Source organism: Chiroxiphia lanceolata, chromosome 24 (genome assembly GCF_009829145.1).
Source record: "Chiroxiphia lanceolata isolate bChiLan1 chromosome 24, bChiLan1.pri, whole genome shotgun sequence".
Classification (NCBI taxonomy): Eukaryota; Metazoa; Chordata; class Aves; order Passeriformes; family Pipridae; genus Chiroxiphia; species Chiroxiphia lanceolata.
In genome coordinates this window covers 3618083-3637983 of record NC_045660.1, presented here as the reverse complement: position 1 = coordinate 3637983, position 19901 = coordinate 3618083, and the positions used below count along the sequence as shown (strand labels likewise).

Here is a 19901-nt window from a genome sequence, read left to right as displayed (position 1 = left end):
TAACGATAACGAGGCTTCGTGCCAGCAGCTACTGCCCCTTGGGGATGAAGGGCTCCCCCTCCTCCGGCTCCGGCCGGGGCCCCGGGTCGCTCAGGCACCGCAGCATCCGCTGGTTGCTGGGGCTGTCGCCGGTCCCCGGGGTGAAGACATCGTCAGTCCCCGGGGAGGAGGGCTCCTTCACCCGCATCACCAGCCCCTCCTCATCCTCCTCGGGCGAGGGCGGGAGGCCGCTGCAGCCCTTGGGCTCCTCGTTCATCAGGTCCACGGACTCGGGGGACTGCGGCGAGGCCGGGTCGATGGTGATGATGGGCAGGTTCTCCGAGTCCGCCTTGGGTTCGTAGGCCAGCGGGTCTGGCGGGGCAGAGAGGGGTCAGGAAGGGAAGGGGGGGTCTCAGGGACACCCAGGTGATGCACCCCAGATATTATGGCTGGGGTGTTTGGGGCTGGAGGGCCTGGGTTGTCTCTCTGCTTTCCAATTCTGCTGTGTAATTCCTTTCCCCGATTTCCACATCCCGTCTGGAGCCGCCGACAGCCCGGCTCCATTTGGAAGGACAAAGCTGCCCTCTGCTGATGGACCGCAGCCTCTGCAGCCCCGTCACACCCCGTCACACTGTCACCGTGTCACCGGAGCAGGAAGGGACACACAGGACAGGATGAACTGAGGATTGCAAAGCACGTGCGTGACAGAGGAGCTGGGAGTCCAGACCAACAGGTCTTGGGGCTGAGCGCTCCTGGTCTCCTCCCCTGTGGAGGGCAGGGAAAGGCATGGACACAGACATGGCTGTGTGGATGGAGTAAACTGAGCTCTGGAGAAACTGGCCAACCCGACTTCCCAGCGGGAATTGTGCTGAGGAGCAAACTAGGTGCTTCTGCTCAGAACAGCAAACCCCTGGGGCTTGGCTGGATGGGTGTGGGATGGGGATGGTCGGGGCTGGAGAGCCCCAGGGAGCCGAGGAGGTGCAGGACAGCACACCCTCCGAGTGTTTTGGGTGCCAGCAGTGACACTCCTGCCACAGCTCCATCCCACCTACCTGAGCCTATGCGAGCCCGGGACATGGTGGGCGAATCCAGCCTGTGAGCCGGCACTGTCAGGTAGTTGTTCATCTGGAATGGGAGCACAGGGACTGTCTCAGGGGAATGGCCAAGGTACACGGGGACGGGGAGGCAGGGAACTGACCCCAGGCCGCAGGGATGAGCAAGGAGCAGCAGCGGGATGCACAGCACATGTGCACACATCCTCCCAGCCACGCTGCAGGGAATTGCTCAGAGCCTGGGGCAATCAGAGACCCCCAAGGTTTGGGGTCGCCCAGTGTCATCTGAACCTCAGCTCCCTCCCTGTGCTGGACACTCATGTGCTTCCCAGGCTGGGAAGCCACCCTGTCCCCCCCATCCTCCCCAGCCTGTGGCAGCATCCTGGTTCCAGCATTCCCCTGACACCTTCTGTTCCAGCTGCCGGGCCTTCTGCCTCCGCAGGAGCATCTGGTTCCAGGCCTCCTCGTAGGGGTCAGCAACGAGCGTGTGCCGGTTGTAGGATCGCAACTGGGAAGAGACCCCAAGGAAAGGAGGTGTTAAAATCCCACACGGAAAGAGAAGGAAGGTCACAGCCCTGGTTTCCCTGGAGATTGATGAAACAGCCACCAGTGGGCAGAGCAGCTCCAGGCAAGCTGGTGGCTCATCCCTTGTGGGCCACCGTGGGATGCCTGATCCTGACCCACCTCGGCCCAGCGAGGGTTTAAAGGCTGGGCTCAGCCCTTGACCAAGCCATCCTTCCCCTCAGATTATCCCAGTGCCATCTCAGGAGGAAAAGCCTCCTGGGGATGGAGAGCCAGGCCAGGAACACAAAGGGCAGCAGGGTAGGGACAGTGGGAGTGAAGGGTCCAGATGAGGGCTTCTGGTGGGCAGTGGTCCTGCGAGGCAAAGGGGACACACACGGTGCCAGGGGACACCTCACCCTCTGCCTGGTTTTCTGCAGGTTGTTGCGGAGGATCTTCCGGATCTCCTCCTCCTTGTCCTTGGACAGGGCCGGAAGGATGCGCTCCACAGGGAGGGACTTGGGGTTGATATTCCTGCGTGGACAGACAGGATTCAGAGTGACACCACGATGGCCACGCAGGACCCAAGGGCTGCTTGCCCTGTGGCCACTAGCAGGGAGCACTCAGGGTCCCATGGGAGGGCCAGGGCTGGGAACTCACTGGATGGAGACGGTGGAGACAGCGGAGGGGATCTTGCCTATGCCCCCACTCTCCACCAGCTCGATGGCCTGCTTCATCTCCATCTTGTGGTAGAAGGCGATGAGCTGGGGCTCCTTGGAGCGCTCCCCTGCAATCAGGCACTTCTTCACATACTTCTTGTTGAAGCGGTTCAGCCTTCCCGAGGACACGGGGAAAGAAGGAGCAGCAACATGTCAGACCTCCCCCTGCCCTGCCACCTGCTCCCTGCTCCCCATCCCTGGCCCAGGATAGCACGGTCAGTGGTGGGCTCAGTTCCCACCAGCGCAGGTTAGGCCAAGCTTCTCTGAATCCCTCCTGAGCCAGACATATTCCAAAACACCCAGAAGCTGCTCACACCCACTATGGAGAGTCCTGAGCTCCTGCAGGGACCAGCCACCAGCAGCTCCCACCCTGCTGTGGTGAAGGGGCACAGCCCTGCAGCCCCGCTTGGACCCAACTCAGGGCCATAATTCACCACAGGGAGAGTGTGTGTGGATGTTACAGCCTAGGGAAAAACCCAGCACGGGGCTGAGAAACCTTCTGGGTGGTGATTCAAACCCATGCCCAGCCACCAAACCTCCACACTCACTTGTCCTTCCAGTGGTGATGCCCGTAGTGACCACAGATATCCTCAATCCCCGTCAGAAGGTGATCCAAGAACTGGAAGAGACACTCCGAGGCGTCAGCAGCTCAGAGGGCTGTTGCCCACCCTCTCCCTACCCCGACACCCAGGCTGACACAGAGGGCACTCAGGGGGTGCAAAATCAGGGCTGTGGGTCCAGGATGGGTCTCGGGAGGGCAGGACAGACCTATACAACCAGGCTGCGGCTCTACCGGGCACAGGGGAGAGCTGGGTCGGAGCGGGCACTGGACGACACAGACGGGGGAGAGCCCTCGCTCTGTCCCCCCTTACCTTGGGCACTGATTTAGGGGCAGGTCCTGCTCTGTGAACCTGCCTGGTTACAGCGGTGGAGGTGGCAGAAGCAGAGAGAGCAGAGGGCTAAGGCGGCGACGAGAAGCGCGCGGGGAGGGCCGGCCGGAGCAGCGCGTTACCTGCGTGTGGATCTCTTCGTTGATGGAGCGTTTTGTCTCTTGCTTCTTCTTCACGGCCAGAAGATCCACCAAGGGCCGGATGGTCATGCCCTAGGGAAGGGGGAGAGGGGGTTAGATCTCTCCCCAAGGCTCACTGGTGGGAGCAGGGGGGGGTTCAGCACAGCCAAGTCGCTGTTGGTGTCACCAGGCAACCTCAAGAGCTTTTGGGGGGACAGTGACAGGGCCGGGGAGGGAGGGTGGGGTTGCGCTCCTCACTCCCCACACACACACACAGAGCCATTAAATAACCCCTTTCCCTCTGAAACCACAACCTGAGCACCACCAACCTGCACGAAAACTGTGAAGAAGATGACGGTGATGATGGCTGTGAGGAACATGTCCCTCATGCCAAAATGTTTGTAGTCCAGGAGGTACCCGAGGGAGAAGGCGATGGCTCCCCGCAGGCCCCCGTAGGCGATGATGAACTGGTCCTTCGGCGTCAGCTTCACAATTCGGAACTTGTTGATGAACCAGGTGAGGACCAGGACACCTGGGGGAGCAGGGCAGGGTCTTGTGTGAGCAGATGGTGAAGGATCCCCTCCAGACCCAAAGAGACCCCCTGGCAGCCCAGCCTGCAGTGCAGTGTCACCCGCCCCAGGGCTGTGGGTGCAGGTGGGTGCTGTCCTGCTGCTCATCCCAACATCCCTCACCAGCTCCAATCCCACACCTGGGACAAACATGGTCTTTACCCCATCTCCCAAAGCCAAGCACCTGCAGGGGTGATGCCCACGGTGGAGCAGTGCCACCCAGTCAACTCCAGTCTCCCCAGCAAGGCAAACCTGGGCATCAGGGTCCTGAGAGTTGCCCATGACCCAACACCAGGGTGACCACTCAAGGCCACATTGGACTGGAGCAACCTGGTCTAGCGGAAGTTGTCCTTGCCCATGGCAGGGGGGAACTAGATGGTGTTTAAGGTCCCTTCCAACCCAAACCATTCCATGATTCTGTGACCATCCCCAAGGACTTTGCCACCACACTGACACCTCACCTAACACCCTGGCGATGAGGCAGAAGAGCAGTGTGCTGATGACAAAGGTCCAGTTCCAGTAGTGGTGACCAGCCACGGTGGAGACACCCAGGAAGATGAAGATGAGGGTCTCGCTCACGCTGCTCCACATCTTGAGGAAATACTTGATGGTGGTGTGGGACTTGTGGGAGATGTTGGCTTCCACATAGGGCCTCATGACCACGCCAGAGGCGATGAGCCTGGGGGCAAGGTTGGGACACTCAGCAGTCATGGGGACATGGGGACAGTGCCAAACCCTGGCCCTGCAGCAGTGTTTTGGGGGACAGCCCCAAACCCTGACCCTGCAGCAGCATTTTGTGCTCTTACACCAAACCACAGAGCAGGACAAAGCTTGTGAGGCACCAGCAATTACTCAAGGCCTCTAGAGAAGGCAACAGGAGGTTTATCCTTCCCCCTGGCAGGGCAGGACTGAGCATTGGAGCCAGGCCCTGCCTGCTCCTGTGTACCCAGGAGAATGGGAAACGGGCTGCCAGCACCCTGAGATCTGTGGAACAACTCAAGAGAGTCACTTCCTTCATCTGCCTCCCTGCTTATCCCACCCCAAACACACCTCTGGCCCTCACTGGGCAGTTATTAGCCATGCTGGGCCAGTGGTTACACCACAGTAAATCCTCCAAACGGTCCTGGGGACAGGAGGGCGTCTCTTCCCCCCCATTCCCAACTCACGCCATGATGCCGGAGAGGTGGAAGAGCTCTGCAGAGAGATAGGCCATGTAGCTGTAGAGGAAGACGAAGAGGGGCTCGATGACTCGGATGTGGGAGGTGAAGCGGGACGTGAAGGCGGCGATCACCCCGTAAATGACGCCCACCAAGACGCCGCCCAGCGACACCACGAAGAAGCTGAGGAAGCCGAGGATGATGTCGAGGATGGTCACCTGCTCGAAGTTGGCAAACTCCTCAAAGAGGTGGTAGAGGACCTGGGAGGGAGAAAGGAGATGGGTTCAAACTGCCCTGCTGGCAAGAGACAACCCCACCTTGGAGGAGACCTGCACGGGGACCTTCCCTGGGAGCCAGGCAGGGCCCCAGTGTGTCACACCTGAGCTGAGGTGTGTCAGTACTTGGTGACCCCAGGCTGGGTCCTGGGCTTGACCAAGTCTCACACCAAAAAAGGCTGGTGGTGCTTTGCTACACAGACCCATAGGGACCGACCAGCTCCTCGTCCTCTGTGGCTCAGAGGGACACTGGGCCATCAGAGATGTGTCTGGGACAGCTCTGCTCTCCAACTGTCCCAGGAAGGGCTTTGGTCATGGTCTGAACCAGCCAGAGACCATTCCTGTTTCGCAATGGAAAGGTCAGGATGGATCCAGGCTGGGAGACCCTTGACAGATGCACAGAGAAAAGCCACCATCTGCTCTGCTCAGCTGGAGAGGAGCCCAAACCCTTGAGACAGCTTTGGAACTGAGGGAAACCTCACAGGAGGAGCCCACCTAAGGCTGTGTCACCTTCTCCCACCTCCAGACACTGGAGAGATGTTAAGGCAGCGTGTCAGGATGGGAAAAGGGATTTAGGGCATCCTGCAGGAACAGCAGCACTTGCAAGCAGGCAGAGGGTGAGGTGCCAGCTCCTGCCTGCCAGGGCTGGGCCCTGGGACATGGGCAGGGACAGATGTGGCAGCAGAAGGCAAAAGAATTCCCCAGGGATGGGAGCAGGGACACAGATCCTGCAGGCAGCCCCTCTGGTCAAAAATGGGGGAGAAGTGCCTGGGAGGAGCCCTGTGGTGGGTCAGCATGTTCCTCGTCACCAGGAACCTCGTCAGCAGCACAGCAGCACGCTGAGCAGCCAGCTCCAAAATGGACAGCTGGGATATGGGAGAGGAGCCAGGAAAAAGCAGTGGGTTAGAAGTAAATTTAGAGGTCAGCTCTGCAGAGAGGAGGAGGCCACACTGACGGCTGAGCCAGCACCTGGACACTGACGTCCTTTGGAAATGGAGCAGGCCTGGCTCCACCTCCCAAAGGTCCCTGCAAAGCTGCTGCTCAAAATGGGGCCGAGGGGTGGTTCGGTGAGATGCCAGCCTGGCTGCAGCCCCCCAGCTCCCCTCTTGCCATAGCTGGTGATGTCCTGCCCTCCCACCTCCTCATGGCTGCATCTGGAGGACAGTAAGGGTGACCACATGAGAGGAGACAGAGGGAGCAGCAGCTACATGGCCGTGCTGCCTGACCCAGCACCAGCCCCTCTTGCTTTCCCTGGCAGGACAGGCATGGGCACGGCAGCAATTTCACCCTGGGAGAGCTGATTCCCAGCAAAGCAAGGCACCAGGCACAGTCCCTGCTCTTCACCAAGAGGCAGCAGCTGGCTGGACATGTGCCCTTGGCCTCCCCAAACCACCAAGTAAACCGCTTCACCCTAACTCACCTCCGCAGTGTTTTAAGCCGCTACATTTAGCTTCGAGCCGGACAAGGTTCGGAGCGTTCGGAGCTGTTGCAGCTGAGCAGCTTGGAATGAGCTGACATGTCCCATGTCCCCTGACATGTCCCATGTCCCCTGACATCAGCTGCCAGTCCCAGTGTCCTGGTGCCACCACCCCGAGATGCTCCCCCAAACCCAACCCCGTCCCCTTGGCCGAGCCCCTCCGCGCACTCACCACCGTGACGGCGTCGTTGAGCAGGGACTCCCCGAAGACCAGGATGTGGAGCAGCTCGTTGATGTGGATCTCCTCAAACACGGCCAGCACGGCCACGGGGTCCACGGCAGAGATGATGCTGCCAAAAAGCAGGTTGGCCAGGAGGCCGATGTGGTTGAGGCCGGGGCCACCCAGCTGGCACACGGCGTACATCAGCCCCCCCAGGAAGAAGGCGTTCCAGAGCGTCCCCACCACGGCGAAGATGAGGATGGTGCCCAGGTTCTCGGTGAACTGGCGCAAGGGGAGGAAGTAGCCGGCGTCCAGGATGATGGGTGGGAGGAGGAAGAGGAAGAAGATGTCCGATTTGAGGATGGGGGGCTTCTCGCCCACCCCTTTGATGAGCCCCCCGACCAGAAGGCCCACCACGATGAGCAGGCAGCTCTCGGGAACGATGCTGGACACTGAAGGGATCACGTGGAAGCCTGGAGAGGAGGAGGAGAGAGGAAGACACATGTTGGCTGTACAAATGGAAGGTGTTGTCTGCAGGAGGACACCCCTGCTGGGGTCAGGGAGCAGTTCCCAGCCCTCCCTGCACTCTTCAGCATCCACTATCTTTGTGTGCCTCAGTTTCCTCTCCTGTCCCAAGAGGAAAACCTTGACACTGTCAAGTGGAAACCAGACCCACACACCCTGACACTGCTGATCTCAAGTCGGAACATAACAGTAAATCCCAGTTCAACAGCCACCCTTGGGACACCCCAGGGTCTCTCTGCAGACCCCCCAGGCCCACGACAGCTGCCTGTGGCACAGACAGTTCTCCCCACACAAGCTGTCACTGGCTCCAGCTCTTCCCATTGCAGCTAATCCTGAGTACACGTAGGCACTGGCATTTCCCTCCTGTCAGACAGCACCCTGCCCACCCAGTGCCATTATTCCTGGCATGCCAGGTGCTGGCAGCAGCACACTGCCCATCCCTGGTGATCCCTGATGCAGGGGACAGGCTGGTGCCTGGTGGGTTTCAGGATGCAATTCGCCTTCCTGCAGCTTCAGGAGCCAGCAGGAAGGTTTCACATGCCTGGTTGCAGCAGGGACAGGATGAATCCTTGAGGTGCAAGGTAACAGGGAACATGTTTTCCCCTTTTCTAATCACAGCATGACCCCAAATGCTGGTCTCTGAGCCAGCCATGGACCTGCTGGGATGATATTCCCCCACCAAACACCCCCCAGCCAGGCATCTGCCAACACACCGATACCCACAGAAGGATTTTGGGTTCCCTGGATCTTCTCCCAGGCTTTATAATTATTATTTTGAAGCGAGGCATATTTGTTCCCTGGCAAGGGAAGCAGTTTAAAATAAGGAACCCTGCCTTGGCATCCCGTGTTCCTGCCTTCCTTCCGGCCGGGCGGCTGTGCCATCTGCACATCGTTTCACAACACGTTAAATCCCATTCCATAACAAGTCACGATCCCGCTGACGATCCAGAGCCCCCCCCCGAGCCCCCTCCCTGAGCCTGCAGGGACCACATCTGCGCCACGGTGCCGGCTCATCCCTCCTCCACCTGCGCAGCCGACGGGGGGAAGGCGCCGCATCAATCCGGCTCCCATGGGAAAAGGTGTCACTTCCACAATCCCTCCCTAAGGACGGGCAGGGAATCAGCTCCCAGCCACAGCCACGGGGGCAGGATTAAATCCCAGATTGCCACCTGAGCTGCAGGCACAGGGTGGGTGAGCCCAGAGGGTTCATCACGCCCGAGGCTCCGTGCAGGTCCGGCCGCACCATTCCGGCTGCTCCAGTGGGTCCCTGGTGCCGGAGCGATGTGGGAAAAGGAGCCTGGTTTCTACCTTGGCTTTGCCACAGCAGCACCAGCAAATGCTCAGTGGCTTCAGGTTCAGGTATGAGGGGAGGCCAGGAGGAGATGGGAACGTCCAGACTTTCTCCCAGAGCTCTCCCAAAATCCAGCCACCCGCATTCAGCCTGGATGCAGCTCCTGATTCACCCCCACAGGGTTTTCCTCTGTCTCAGATCCCCCGGAGCCCACACAAGCACTGAGCACCCCAAGGCAGCCCTGGCAGGGTGCTCCCCATGGGAGGGGAGGCAATAATCCCTTTTCCATGCACAGCTCATGCAAACACCAGGAACAACCGACCCTTCCAGCACGCCGGGCAATTGCTGGCTGGAATAAGGCTCAAAGCCACACAAGCAGTGAGAAGCCCACAGCAAACCAGTTTTTGCTTGGTAAGTATGTTCAATCATGAATAAAACACAAACACTGACAATTAAGCATCTCTCACTTCTTCCCCACAGGCCCCAGGATTCCATTAAACTGGAACATTCGTGTGCTGATGGGAATTCAATGGTTTAGAGCCTTTTTGTAGGGTCCTAAAAATACACTCACACGGGCTGCATTTTAATTATGCCTTTGATTTCACTGAATCTCAGCCATTTTTTGCTCCCTGCTTTCTCTGCTTTAGTATTTTTAGAGCGCTCCAGAGCTCATCTGGACCAATCTGTTGGTGGGATCCTGCTGGGATCCTGCTCCGAGTGTTCCAGCATCCTGCTTTGGGGTGGGATTGACTAGTGGGAAGAAAACCCCTCGCTGTGGGGATGATGCCAGGCAGGGGTGAACCGGTTTGATCCCAGCTCTGTGCCTGAATTTCCCTCCTGGGGGATGAGGAAGGCTGTGGCAGGATGAGGAAGGCTGCAGCAGGATGCTGGGTGATGAGGATGGCCAGCCATGGGCACACCCAGGGGCAGCAGGAAGGGGAATAAGCCTTGGTAATAACTAGAATAATAATAACAATAATAACAATAATAATAATAATAATGCTTAATACCCTTCAGGCTCCTGTTTCTGGTTGATTTGGTAAAGATTAGTTGCTGTTCATCTGCACCTACTGGTGCCACCCTCCTGTTCCCAAATGTGGTGCCCCTGCTGCAAACTGGGATTTCTGCTGCAGTGGGGTCTGTAAATCCTCCACCACGGGGCAGGAGGGCACAGCCAGACCCCACTGCTCCTTCAGGTTCCTTTGTTAAGCAGCAAGTGGTTCTTTCCACAGAAGGGCAGGAACTGGCATCTGAGAGGTCCCCCCAGGTGGCAGGGCTGTGTGGGATGTGCTTCCCTGGGGACTGAGGAGCAGGAATGGGGAGGCAGTGCCCACACCAGGAGTATGAGACTCCTGGCACGCTGCTGCCAGCACAGCCTGAATAAACAAGTGGTGGGGAGCTGAGGGGATGAGGCAGCTGGTCCCTGGCACATCCACATTTGGAGGATGAACAGGGATGCACAGGCGAGCACACGGAGCAGCTTCACCCATGAAGAAGCACCCACTGTATTTCAAGTAGTTTTCCTGAATCCTACCAGCAGGGAATTCCCCTTGAGACCTCATTTCCCTAAGAGCAACACCTGACCCCCAAACCCCCAGCTTGGGGCACGCACAGTCACTCAAGTTTCTTCCTTTGGAAAACAAACTCCATGGAAGCAGCTCCCCTGTGAACAGCATCAAACAGCACCGAAACTATTAAAAGAGAGACCAGTTGAGTCAACACCAACCCTGAGAGCTTGAGCAAACAAGGAAAAGGAAATCCAGGAGTTAATAGATCCTATTAAAACAGCTCCTTGCCCACATCACGCACCCCGGCTTCCACGTGCCCAGCAAGGGAACACGGGGATTGCTGGTGGTCAGCAATTCCTTGGGTTAGGGTAGAAAGGAGATGGGACTGGAATTCCAGTTTTAACCACAGTCTAAACACTTGAAGGACTGGAGGAAACACCCATCCTTCAACTGAAAGAGATTTTGGGGTAAGGAAAGCTGTCACAACGCAGTGCTGGCGCTGCAGCTCCTGAACGTTTCTTGTCTTTATGTTGGGATCAGCAGATTCACATGGGGCCATTCTTGCCCAAGGAATCGATGGCAACATCAGGAATTTGCCCCCACCAACTTCTCCAACACGAGGGCTCCCATTTCAGCTTCTAAAGGTTCATCCCCATCCCTCCAAGGGGGAGCTGGGCTGCTTTTCCCAAGGCTCCGGCTGCTGGCGGATGCAGTGCCACGTAAATATTTACTCCTGAGCAACCAGCCAGGGAGAAACTCTGCCCCATGTGTAGTTTTTTTCCTTCCTGGGCTGTATCTGGGTTACTGCAGCCCTGGCAGGGGCTGGATGCTGTGCCTGGGGTTATATAAGCTCCATCCAGCAGCGTCTGCTCCCTCTCTGCCTAATGACTCCAAACCCACCCTGATCTGATCTGCTTCCATCCTCAGCCTGGGCAGGAAGAGCCCAGGGAGGGATGTGGAGGGAAGGGATAGGGAGGGAAGGGTGATGGCACCCAACCCAGGCCCAGCACTCCCACCCTGGGGATGTCAGAACCAGCCAGGTCCCACACGCTTCTCGCCCTGCAGCTGAAGCTGAGGTGACCTCCACGCCCTGAGCTGCTCACAGACATTTGGGAACCCTCTCCCAGGGCCAGAAGGGAAAGATTTGCAGCTTCCCAGCACCCCGGCCGCTGCAATACAGCTCCATATGGCACAGGATCCAAGGTCAGGCTTAGTCAGAGCTCTGGCAGTGCTCCCTCCCCTGATTTTAAAGACCTCCCTCAAAGCAGTGCGGAAAGAACATTAGAAGAACACTTTAATCAAACAGTTTTCATGCAGGAAAGGAGGTAAAGCCTTCACGCACTTCCCTGATCCAGGCCAGGTTAGGGAGATGTTGACATCTCCCATTCCAGCTCTCACCATGGGGACATTCCTGGAGTCAGAGCTGTAAGAGGCTCTGCAATTCCCATGGCCCTGAAAAATGCTGGTATTCAGAGGCAATAAAAAAAAAGAAAAGAAAAAAAAATATATATATGCCTGCCTGTACCAGGAGACACTGTGCCAGCCTTGGGGACAAGGGGGACAAGGAGCCAGTCCCTGCAGCTGGGGTTGGCATGAGCCATCACATCCTCCTGCAGGTTGAATTAGGGTGGGATTAACGTCCCCTCCTTTCACAGGAGGAAAAGAAATATGAAGGAGGAGGGAGGGAAGAAAACCCACTTGGCTGGTGTTTCAAGTTGGAGCCGGGTACAGAGGGAGAGAAGGAGGGAAGGGAGCACATGGAGTGGCTGGAAGGGCTCGGCACGTTCACGGTTAAGCCGGATGCTCCCGTGGCTTCATCCCGGCTTCCCAAGCACCCACGCATGGGAAGATTGTTTCGGGAAAGCCAGGATGCTTCCAGGATGATGCCTGTTAGCTAAGAAGAGGCACAAAAATGAGAATGGTTACAAAAACACCCTGTCCTCCCAGGCCTCCCAAGTTTACTGGAGCAGCTGCGGGCTCCAGCAGACAGGAGGAATTACACAATCATTAACCAGGGTTAGGCAGCTCTCCCACCCCCCTGGATGATTTTTCTCTGGAAGGAGGCAGATGAGGGGTCAGTCTGGGTGAGGGGGTGGTGAAGACCCCTGGGTGAGGCTTGCTGGGGACCCATGGGTGGTTTTTTGGGGTGCAGGGTGGGAGTGAGTGGCTGCGGAGCTGGAAAAGCCCTGGGAGAAGGCACAGGGTCTGGGAAGGAGGCGGTGAGGGGGAGCAGGCATGCTCAGAAGGGCTGCCCTTCTGAAGGACACTGCAGAGAGCAGGGCTGGAGGAGACACACGTGTCTGAGCAGCACCAGGGCCACTCCAAAGGCCACTTTAACCCTTTAGGACACCTGGCTGGGTGGGTCCTACAGAGAGGCAGCAGCCCTGGGTCAATCAGCAATCCCATGGGGAGGGATGCAGGCAGGTATGGACACCATCCCATATTCCTGTGTCACATGGGGACCATGGAGAGCCCCCACATGTCGATACTTTGCTGGCTGAACCCCAGAATCACTGATGTGTCCCCAGCCATGGGGACTCTTCATCCACAAAGCCATTACTCAGGAGCATCCCCTTCTTTCTCCAGGTAGAAGAAGCAGCAGAGCAGGAAGGAGAGATGGTTGGTTTTGGGTGGTGGAGGGTCAAGGATGTGGGAATAAGCCCCCAGCAGGGCTAAAGCCCTGTGAGGATACTAATGAAAGAACAGAGCATTTTGCAACTGGCTCCCAGGGGAAAACCCATCTCAGGCTCCCAGAGTTTGGCTGCAGCTTCTTCCCATTTATCCCTTTTCCTCACGAAAAAAACATGCTGGATTTCTCTCTCCCCTTGCCTGACCATCAATTGCCCAAAGATCAGCCAGGCTTTGCTGCTGGCTGGTGGCCTCCAGCACAGCCCTCATGGGATGTCTCACTGGGAGTGTTTCAAGCCCCACTGTGCATCTCCCTTGGAAAACGGAGCTGGATCCAGCGACTCCCCGCAAAGACAGGGAGTGAGGAGCCTGGGAAGGGCACGGAGAGAGCTGCGTGCTCCCAGCACCAGCAGCAGACGTAGCAGGGAAGCCTCGAGGGGAAGGGGATGAAAATTGAACTTGCTCGAAAGGAATTAAAATAGCTGCTGATTTACACCTATAAATAGAGCGAGGCCACGGCTCGTGTCACCCTGCAAGGGGAGGTGGTAAAACCACAATACTTAAATGACACCCACTGCCTCTCACAACGTCACCACATGCCCTGAACTTCCAGCCCCACGGAGCTCCAACGTGGATCTCTCCAGGAGCTGTCCCGCTGGGACGGCACGTGCGGGGCCGTGACGCACCTTCGGCTTTGCCAAACCCTCTTCTGCCTCACCAGGGAGCAGGCAGGGGTTCAGTGCAGGTCCACATCCCCCCCCGCTGCTCTCCCGCAGCTCTTTTTGGGCTGGTTTCAGCAATTTGGGTTGGTTTGGGCAATCTGTAAGAGAAGCACCCAGTGGCTTCAACGTTCAGAACGGAAAAGCGTTGATTTTCCACCCCAAAATGACATTTCCTGGTGAGAAGCTGACTTCTTGTTTTTTGTTTAAAGATATAGGTACAGAAAGTGCTTCTAAGCAAAACAATTTCCTCCAGAACAAACCAAATGTTTCATTCAAGCCTCATTATTTTCTTGTCGCTAATTACAAAGAAAAGCCAAGAACCAGGAAGGTAATTAATTTATGCTGCTTTTTGTGACTCACTGAGTTAATGCAGATACCACACAGGGGCCACAGAGCCATCCTCCCCCCAGACCTCTCTGTGAGCTAAGCTTGCAAAGCAAGCACAGGGAGAGAAGGGAAAAGCCAAACATCCGGCCCTAATTTTGGGGATCACTCCTGCCATGGGTGGGCAGGGGCTGTAACCAGGATTGGGGTTAAAATCCTCGAGCATCCAGCACTGCCCTGCAGCCTCCAGACATTTCCAGATGTGAGGATGGACTACATCCACATGGGATGCAGGTGGGGAGGAGAATGAAGTCTTGGGTTTCGCCTGGGCTGGGTCCCTGCAGGGTTTGCCCACCCAAGGTGCCCAGCACAGCCTGGCTGTGATCCCAACCAGCTCCCAGAGCTGGATTGCACACAACACCCCCAGAAGTCATGTTGTCACAGTCAATAACCATTAGGACCCGTTGCTAGTGACAAAGGGACTGTTTTATTTTCCCTTGGTGTGACATTACCACCCCCTTACCAACAGACCTTGCTCAAACAGCTGGGCCCCACCTCGCAGCCACTGAACTGCCCCTTGTTTTCCCTCTCTTTCCCCATAATGCAAACACCCCGGGGGCAAATGGAAAGAGTTTCCCCGTGATAGGAGCCCAAGAGCTGCCTGGTACAGCCTGCAGCTCCCTCGATCCTGCGTATCCAGCCCCAACGCCTACGTGTGGGAGAAGGTGACCTGGCTGCACCCTGCCTGCTTTGCACAAGATAAGAACAGCCTTGATAGCATCGGGCCAGCCCTGGAGTGACTCAAAAGCCACAGAACAAAAAGCAGACACTGACAGGTACCAGCCTTGCTGCAGCTCAGCCAGGCAGCCACAACCCAGAACCCGCACCTCACAGACCTTGTGAGGACTCGTGACAAAGGGTTTAGGTTGGATATTAGGAAAAGGTTCTTCACCCAGAGGGTGGCTGGGCACTGGAACAGGGTCCCCAGGGCAGTGCTCACAGCACCAACCCTGACAGAGCTCAAGGAGTGTTTGGGCAACAGTTGCAGGCACATGGTGTGACTCTTGGGGATGGTTCTGTGCAGGGCTAAGAGTTGGACTCAGTGATCCCTGTGGGTCCCTTCCAACTCAGCATATTCTATGATTCTGTGACTCTCTTGTCAGGAGGGGCTGGCAGGGGATGCAGCAGGGCTCTGATGTCTGACAGTTTCCTGGTGCCACCATCCTCCTGCAGCAGCAGTTCACAGGCAGTTCCCACTGGCAGGCCCCAAATAAATCTTCCAATGGAAGGGGAGACAAGTGTAGCCACCCTGCGTCCCAAGGCAGCTGGAGGGAGCAGCCGTGCCTTTCCCAAATCTCACTGTCCCCTGGGAACCTCTGGGGAGCAAAGCCCACACCTCTTAACAGGATAAACACAGAAAAAGCTGCAGCCAAAGCCTTCCCCCTGGATGCTGAGAGCTTCCCATGCTCCCTGCACACATGGGATGGATGCCAGGGCACCAGCGATGCTGGTGTGGCTCCCTGCAAGGTCAACGTGCCAAGTACAGTTCAGAGCTGGTCCAGGGGATGAGGATGGGCTGTCTCATGCCTGGAGCCTTTTGGAGAGCAGCTCTTTAGAGCCATTTCATGCATTTTAGCTGCGAGGCCGTGGGGAATGGTGGTCATGGGGATGGGTCTGGTGTGCTGGTTTAACAGCCATTATGGCAGGGCACGGAGGGAAGGGTGAGCAGGGGGTGCTGATCCCTCTCCCCTGCACCAGTCATTGGCACAGCACAGCTGGGCACACAGAGGGTGAGGAGCCGAGCCCTGGCACAGGCAGCAGCAGCCAGGCAGGGCAAAGGCATAGCCTCTTCTGGTAACTCAGTGCCTGCAGCAACACCACGTAGGAATGTGCCTCTAATCCCACACCAGCCCCAGCAGGCACTGCCAGACTCCAGAGGGATGCAGGGAGTGCCAAACTTCACACCCTGGGGAAGCAGCCCCCTCCCAGCCATGGGAATACCCAAGGATGGTGATGGCACTACAAGGAAGCTGGGAGGTTGTTGGGTTTTGTGTAGGGCTTGATCCAGAGAGACGCAGAAAGGTCCCCAAAAAGATGAGCAGCCTGGGGAACACGACCAAAGGCGTCACTGCATCCTGCAGCAGCCGGAGTCAGGAGCCGCATGCAGATGAGCCTGGCTCCCTACCTGCCCTGACACCCTCCCGGGAGCAACACGCTCCCCTTGGAAAGGCAAACCTCATTTTTCCCACCCAGAGCAGCCCTGGAAGGTCGCAGGGGAGGGGAGGAGGGTGCTGCACCACAGCCAAGCGGGATGCAGGTGTGGTGGGACCCCGCCGGCAGCGCTGCAGTGCTGCAGAGCGGGAGGGGGATGCAGCGATCCCGGAGAGCTGTGAATCATCCGCAGGCACCCTGGATATCAGCCTGCCAGGATGGGCGGCCCCCCTGCCAGAGCCCGCTGTGTACACTCAGGAATAAGCTGTTTACACAGAGAATTCAATGATAACACAGAGATCTCTCCCTTGGCCACGATCCAGGCTCGGCACCCACTCGCCCCTCTGGCACAAAGCTCCTTCATTTGTTTTTCCCACTTGGCTACTTCCCGTTCAAAGGGGCTATGGCCACCTCTCTTCCCAAACATCCTGGGACAGCTGAGGGAAGCCCACCAAGCCCTTTGCATGACCTAAGGACCAGGCCTTCCCTGCAAACCAGACAGCAAACCTCCGTGTGCTGAGCCTGCAGCTTCGCAGACAAGCGCCAAAGAGCCGGCGGCGATTCCTCCCAATTAAACCTCATCGCCCTGACCCAGAAGGTCTGGTCAGCCAGGCGAGCCACAGACAGCCTGAGTGCTCCTAATTCTCCCCCTTCTGACTCTAAAAGATACACTAATTAATTAAGATCAACCCAAACCAACCAGTTGGCTCCACTGTGCTGTGTGGAACAGCTTGCAGCAAACTCTAATTGCGGCGCTGGCGTCTATTAGTGGGAAAGGGACTCATCCTGCTTTGTCTGCACTGCTCCAACTTGGGCTTTCACTTCCTTTAGGCTTAGGTTAGGGTTAGGTTTAGTTTTAGGAATAGTTCCAGGCCAGCCAGCATCTCCCCACAGAGAGGGGGTATCCACTGCAAGAGCCACATTCGGGGGAGAGCCATGTCCAGAAAAACTGCCTAAAACAGGCCGAGAAGTGCCCGGTTGTCACGGCCCTTGCAGGCAGGGCAGGAGTGATCCTGCTTCCCTGACTCATCCATACCTGATTCAGGTAAGCCCTAAAAGCCCATTTTTCCCACGGCCTACTTCTCACCAGGACAACTGTGTGGCTCCATGCTGCAGCACAGCAGGCATTCCCTGGAATCTCACAGGGAGCATCCACGCAGGGCAATGTCCCCAAGGGCTCAGGGTGCCAGCAGCGATCATCACAGTGCCAAAATTTTGGGATGGATATCCCCTCTGACCAGGCTGGGATGGATCACAGCCTGTTGCTTGCCCAATGGCACCTTGGCTGGGATGAGAATGTGCTGGTGAACATTCCAGGGAGGACAGGGAAGGCAGCACCAGCCTCCTGGGAGGAAAAAGTGTCCATACACAACCATAACAGCAATCCACGGACAGAGGCCTTTAGGAGAAACACTTTAACATATTTATTTTTGAGAGCAGGGAGAACCGAGGCAGCAAGAGCGTGTCACCCTCATTTTATCTCCTAAGCACTCACAAGAAATTAACAGATCAATTGGGAGTCTTTTACAGGGCTGGTATTAATTTCCTCCCAGCTGTAAAAAGGAAATGAGAGACAAAGGGCATTAAATGGACTTGCCCAAGTCCCCAAGTGAATGGTGTGAGAGCTGGCGTGAGAACCCAGCAGCTCCCAATTTCCAGCCCTGTGTTTAGATAATGCTTCTCCTTCACACCAGAAGGAAAGCCAAGGACACTCTGCAAGAAAAGCAGATATTAAGAAAGACCTAATTGCTGGTAAAGACTGAGAGGCTCAGAGTGCCTTGGACTGTCACCCCATGGCTACAGCACTTCAAGGGGAGGGAGAGAAACACGCAGTCAGCTGGAGATGCTGCTGGAGCAGTGATGGCTTGAGAGGCTTCAAAGCTCTCCTCCACCTCTCTGCAGCTCCAGGGCTGTCCCATGACAAGATGCTGTCAAACCCAACGTTCTCCTCTGAGCTTTGAGAAACAAGTCAGGGTTTGGCACTACGTGCCCAAACCTCCAGTGACTCTGGGTGCTCCGGTAACCCCGATCCCTTCCTGACTACATTCCTCTAACGGGCACGTTACAGAGCCACTCCCAAACCACAGCCTGAGATCACCAAACCTGTTCAGAGCCTCCAGGCAAGCTCCACAAACAGCTTCTCTAGGGTGGAACCGCATGAATCTTTACCAACACATGGCACTCACCCAGCAGGAGCTGGGCACGCAGGCACAGAGGCACACAGGGACAAACTGCCACCCAGATTTCTGCTGCTGCTGCTCCAAGACTCATTTTGACTTTTTCCCACCAACCCTGGATGGGTGAATCCCACAGCCAAGCCTGCAAGGCTGGACTCTTCCTGGCACAGCTCATTTACCCTGGAAAACTGAGTCTTCTCTAGGGGCAACAGCATGCTCATCCAGGTTCATATCCTTCACAACTATCAGAACAGTGACAGCAGCTGGACTTGAGCATTTTGGGGAGGTTTAAGGTCTAGAAAAACTTCTCCAGCCCCAGGGAAAGGGACCAGCAGCTAAACATAACTCACTCTCACCAGCCACACTCTTCTCAGATTCCCTCAGCTGCCGCAAGGCGCTGGATGCCACGAATAGCTGGGTTAGGAGGGGTCAGTGCCGGGGGATTTCTACAACAAAATCCTCCCAGTTAACATCTGCATGGTGCACAGGGAACCTTCACACTGTTTGATGCAGGTGGTGAATGCTCTGGAGCAGAAGGGACTCAAGCTGATGTGAACAGACAGCACCTGGTCACCCAAAATAAGGCTCCAGTTGCTCTCCCACCTCTTTGCCCTCAACCACATGGCACAGCTTTTAATTCCCAGTTCCTGCTGGCCCTGGAAGCCTTGGGGGGAGTTAAAACTGAGCCAGCATGAGGTGACTGTGGACAAACTCCCCAGGCAGAGTGATGCCAATCAGCTTTTCCCAGGAAGGGCAGATTTCCTACCAGGAACACAGGCAGGAAAGACAAACAAAAGCTTTTCAGGAAACAACCTGTTGGTCTCCACTCGGACAGGAGGGAGGAGGTAATTGCAATTAGCACTGATTACTACCGGGCTTTGCAAGCCCAGACAAAGTGACACCACTCTCAGCACACGCCAGTGGTGACTCCAGAGCCAAGTGAGCACTCGGCCACCGTCACCTCTTCCCCGGCTTTCGTCAGGAGCTGCCAGCACACAGAGATCCCACCCCGGTGAGAGACCCCGGGGGCTGGAGAGCCTTCCCTGTCAGACACCATTCCAGCCTTCCAGCACTGTTCCCAGCCAGGATGCTATTTCACACCCAGCCAAGCTCCTGGGAGCAGATGCTCTCCCCACCACGCAGCAATTCAGACAGGAGAGGAGCTGTACCCTGCAAAACACACCCCCAGGGACCAAGGCTGCTGTGGGAAAAGCATTCCCAAGGGAAACTGAGGCACTCACGGGGCTAGATGCACCAGCTCTTCTCTTTAAATGCCTCTGTGTGCTTAAATCTGTGCTTAAATCTGGCATGTCTGCTGTTAAATCTCCAGCAGTGGGGTGGGAAACCGCCTTGTCTCCAAATCCGTCATTAGGATTTAGCATGTCGTGACTCCAGAATGCAGAATAATTCCAGGCACTGGGAAAAAAACCGCTGCCAAAGAGTGTCTGCCTCTGCAAATGTGTGTCTTGCAGGCCTGATGAAGAGAGGGGAATTATTTCCCCAGCAGCACCCTCTGTTAAATGGAATTTAACAGTGGTGTCCCTCGAGGTCGATTGTATTGCGACTTTCTGGAGACAAAGCCCATGGATGGTGTGATGTTTATGAGTCACTCCTGGG

General features: G+C 56.6%; 1 protein-coding gene across 1 annotated transcript in view; it reads right to left on the bottom strand.

Annotated features, from left to right (window-relative positions):
* SLC9A1 (solute carrier family 9 member A1) overlaps positions 1–19901 on the bottom strand; it is a 28587-nt gene continuing 8686 nt past the window's right edge. Inside the window, exons 2-12 of the mRNA XM_032710156.1 lie at positions 6911–7371; positions 4996–5246; positions 4291–4508; positions 3590–3792; positions 3264–3353; positions 2800–2870; positions 2193–2366; positions 1952–2066; positions 1438–1539; positions 1032–1104; positions 1–351 (exon numbers count right to left, since the gene is read on the bottom strand). Of these exons, the coding sequence (XP_032566047.1) occupies positions 29–351; positions 1032–1104; positions 1438–1539; positions 1952–2066; positions 2193–2366; positions 2800–2870; positions 3264–3353; positions 3590–3792; positions 4291–4508; positions 4996–5246; positions 6911–7371 (2081 nt within the window). The 3' untranslated portion in view covers positions 1–28. The remainder of the gene's footprint in view (positions 352–1031; positions 1105–1437; positions 1540–1951; positions 2067–2192; positions 2367–2799; positions 2871–3263; positions 3354–3589; positions 3793–4290; positions 4509–4995; positions 5247–6910; positions 7372–19901) is intronic.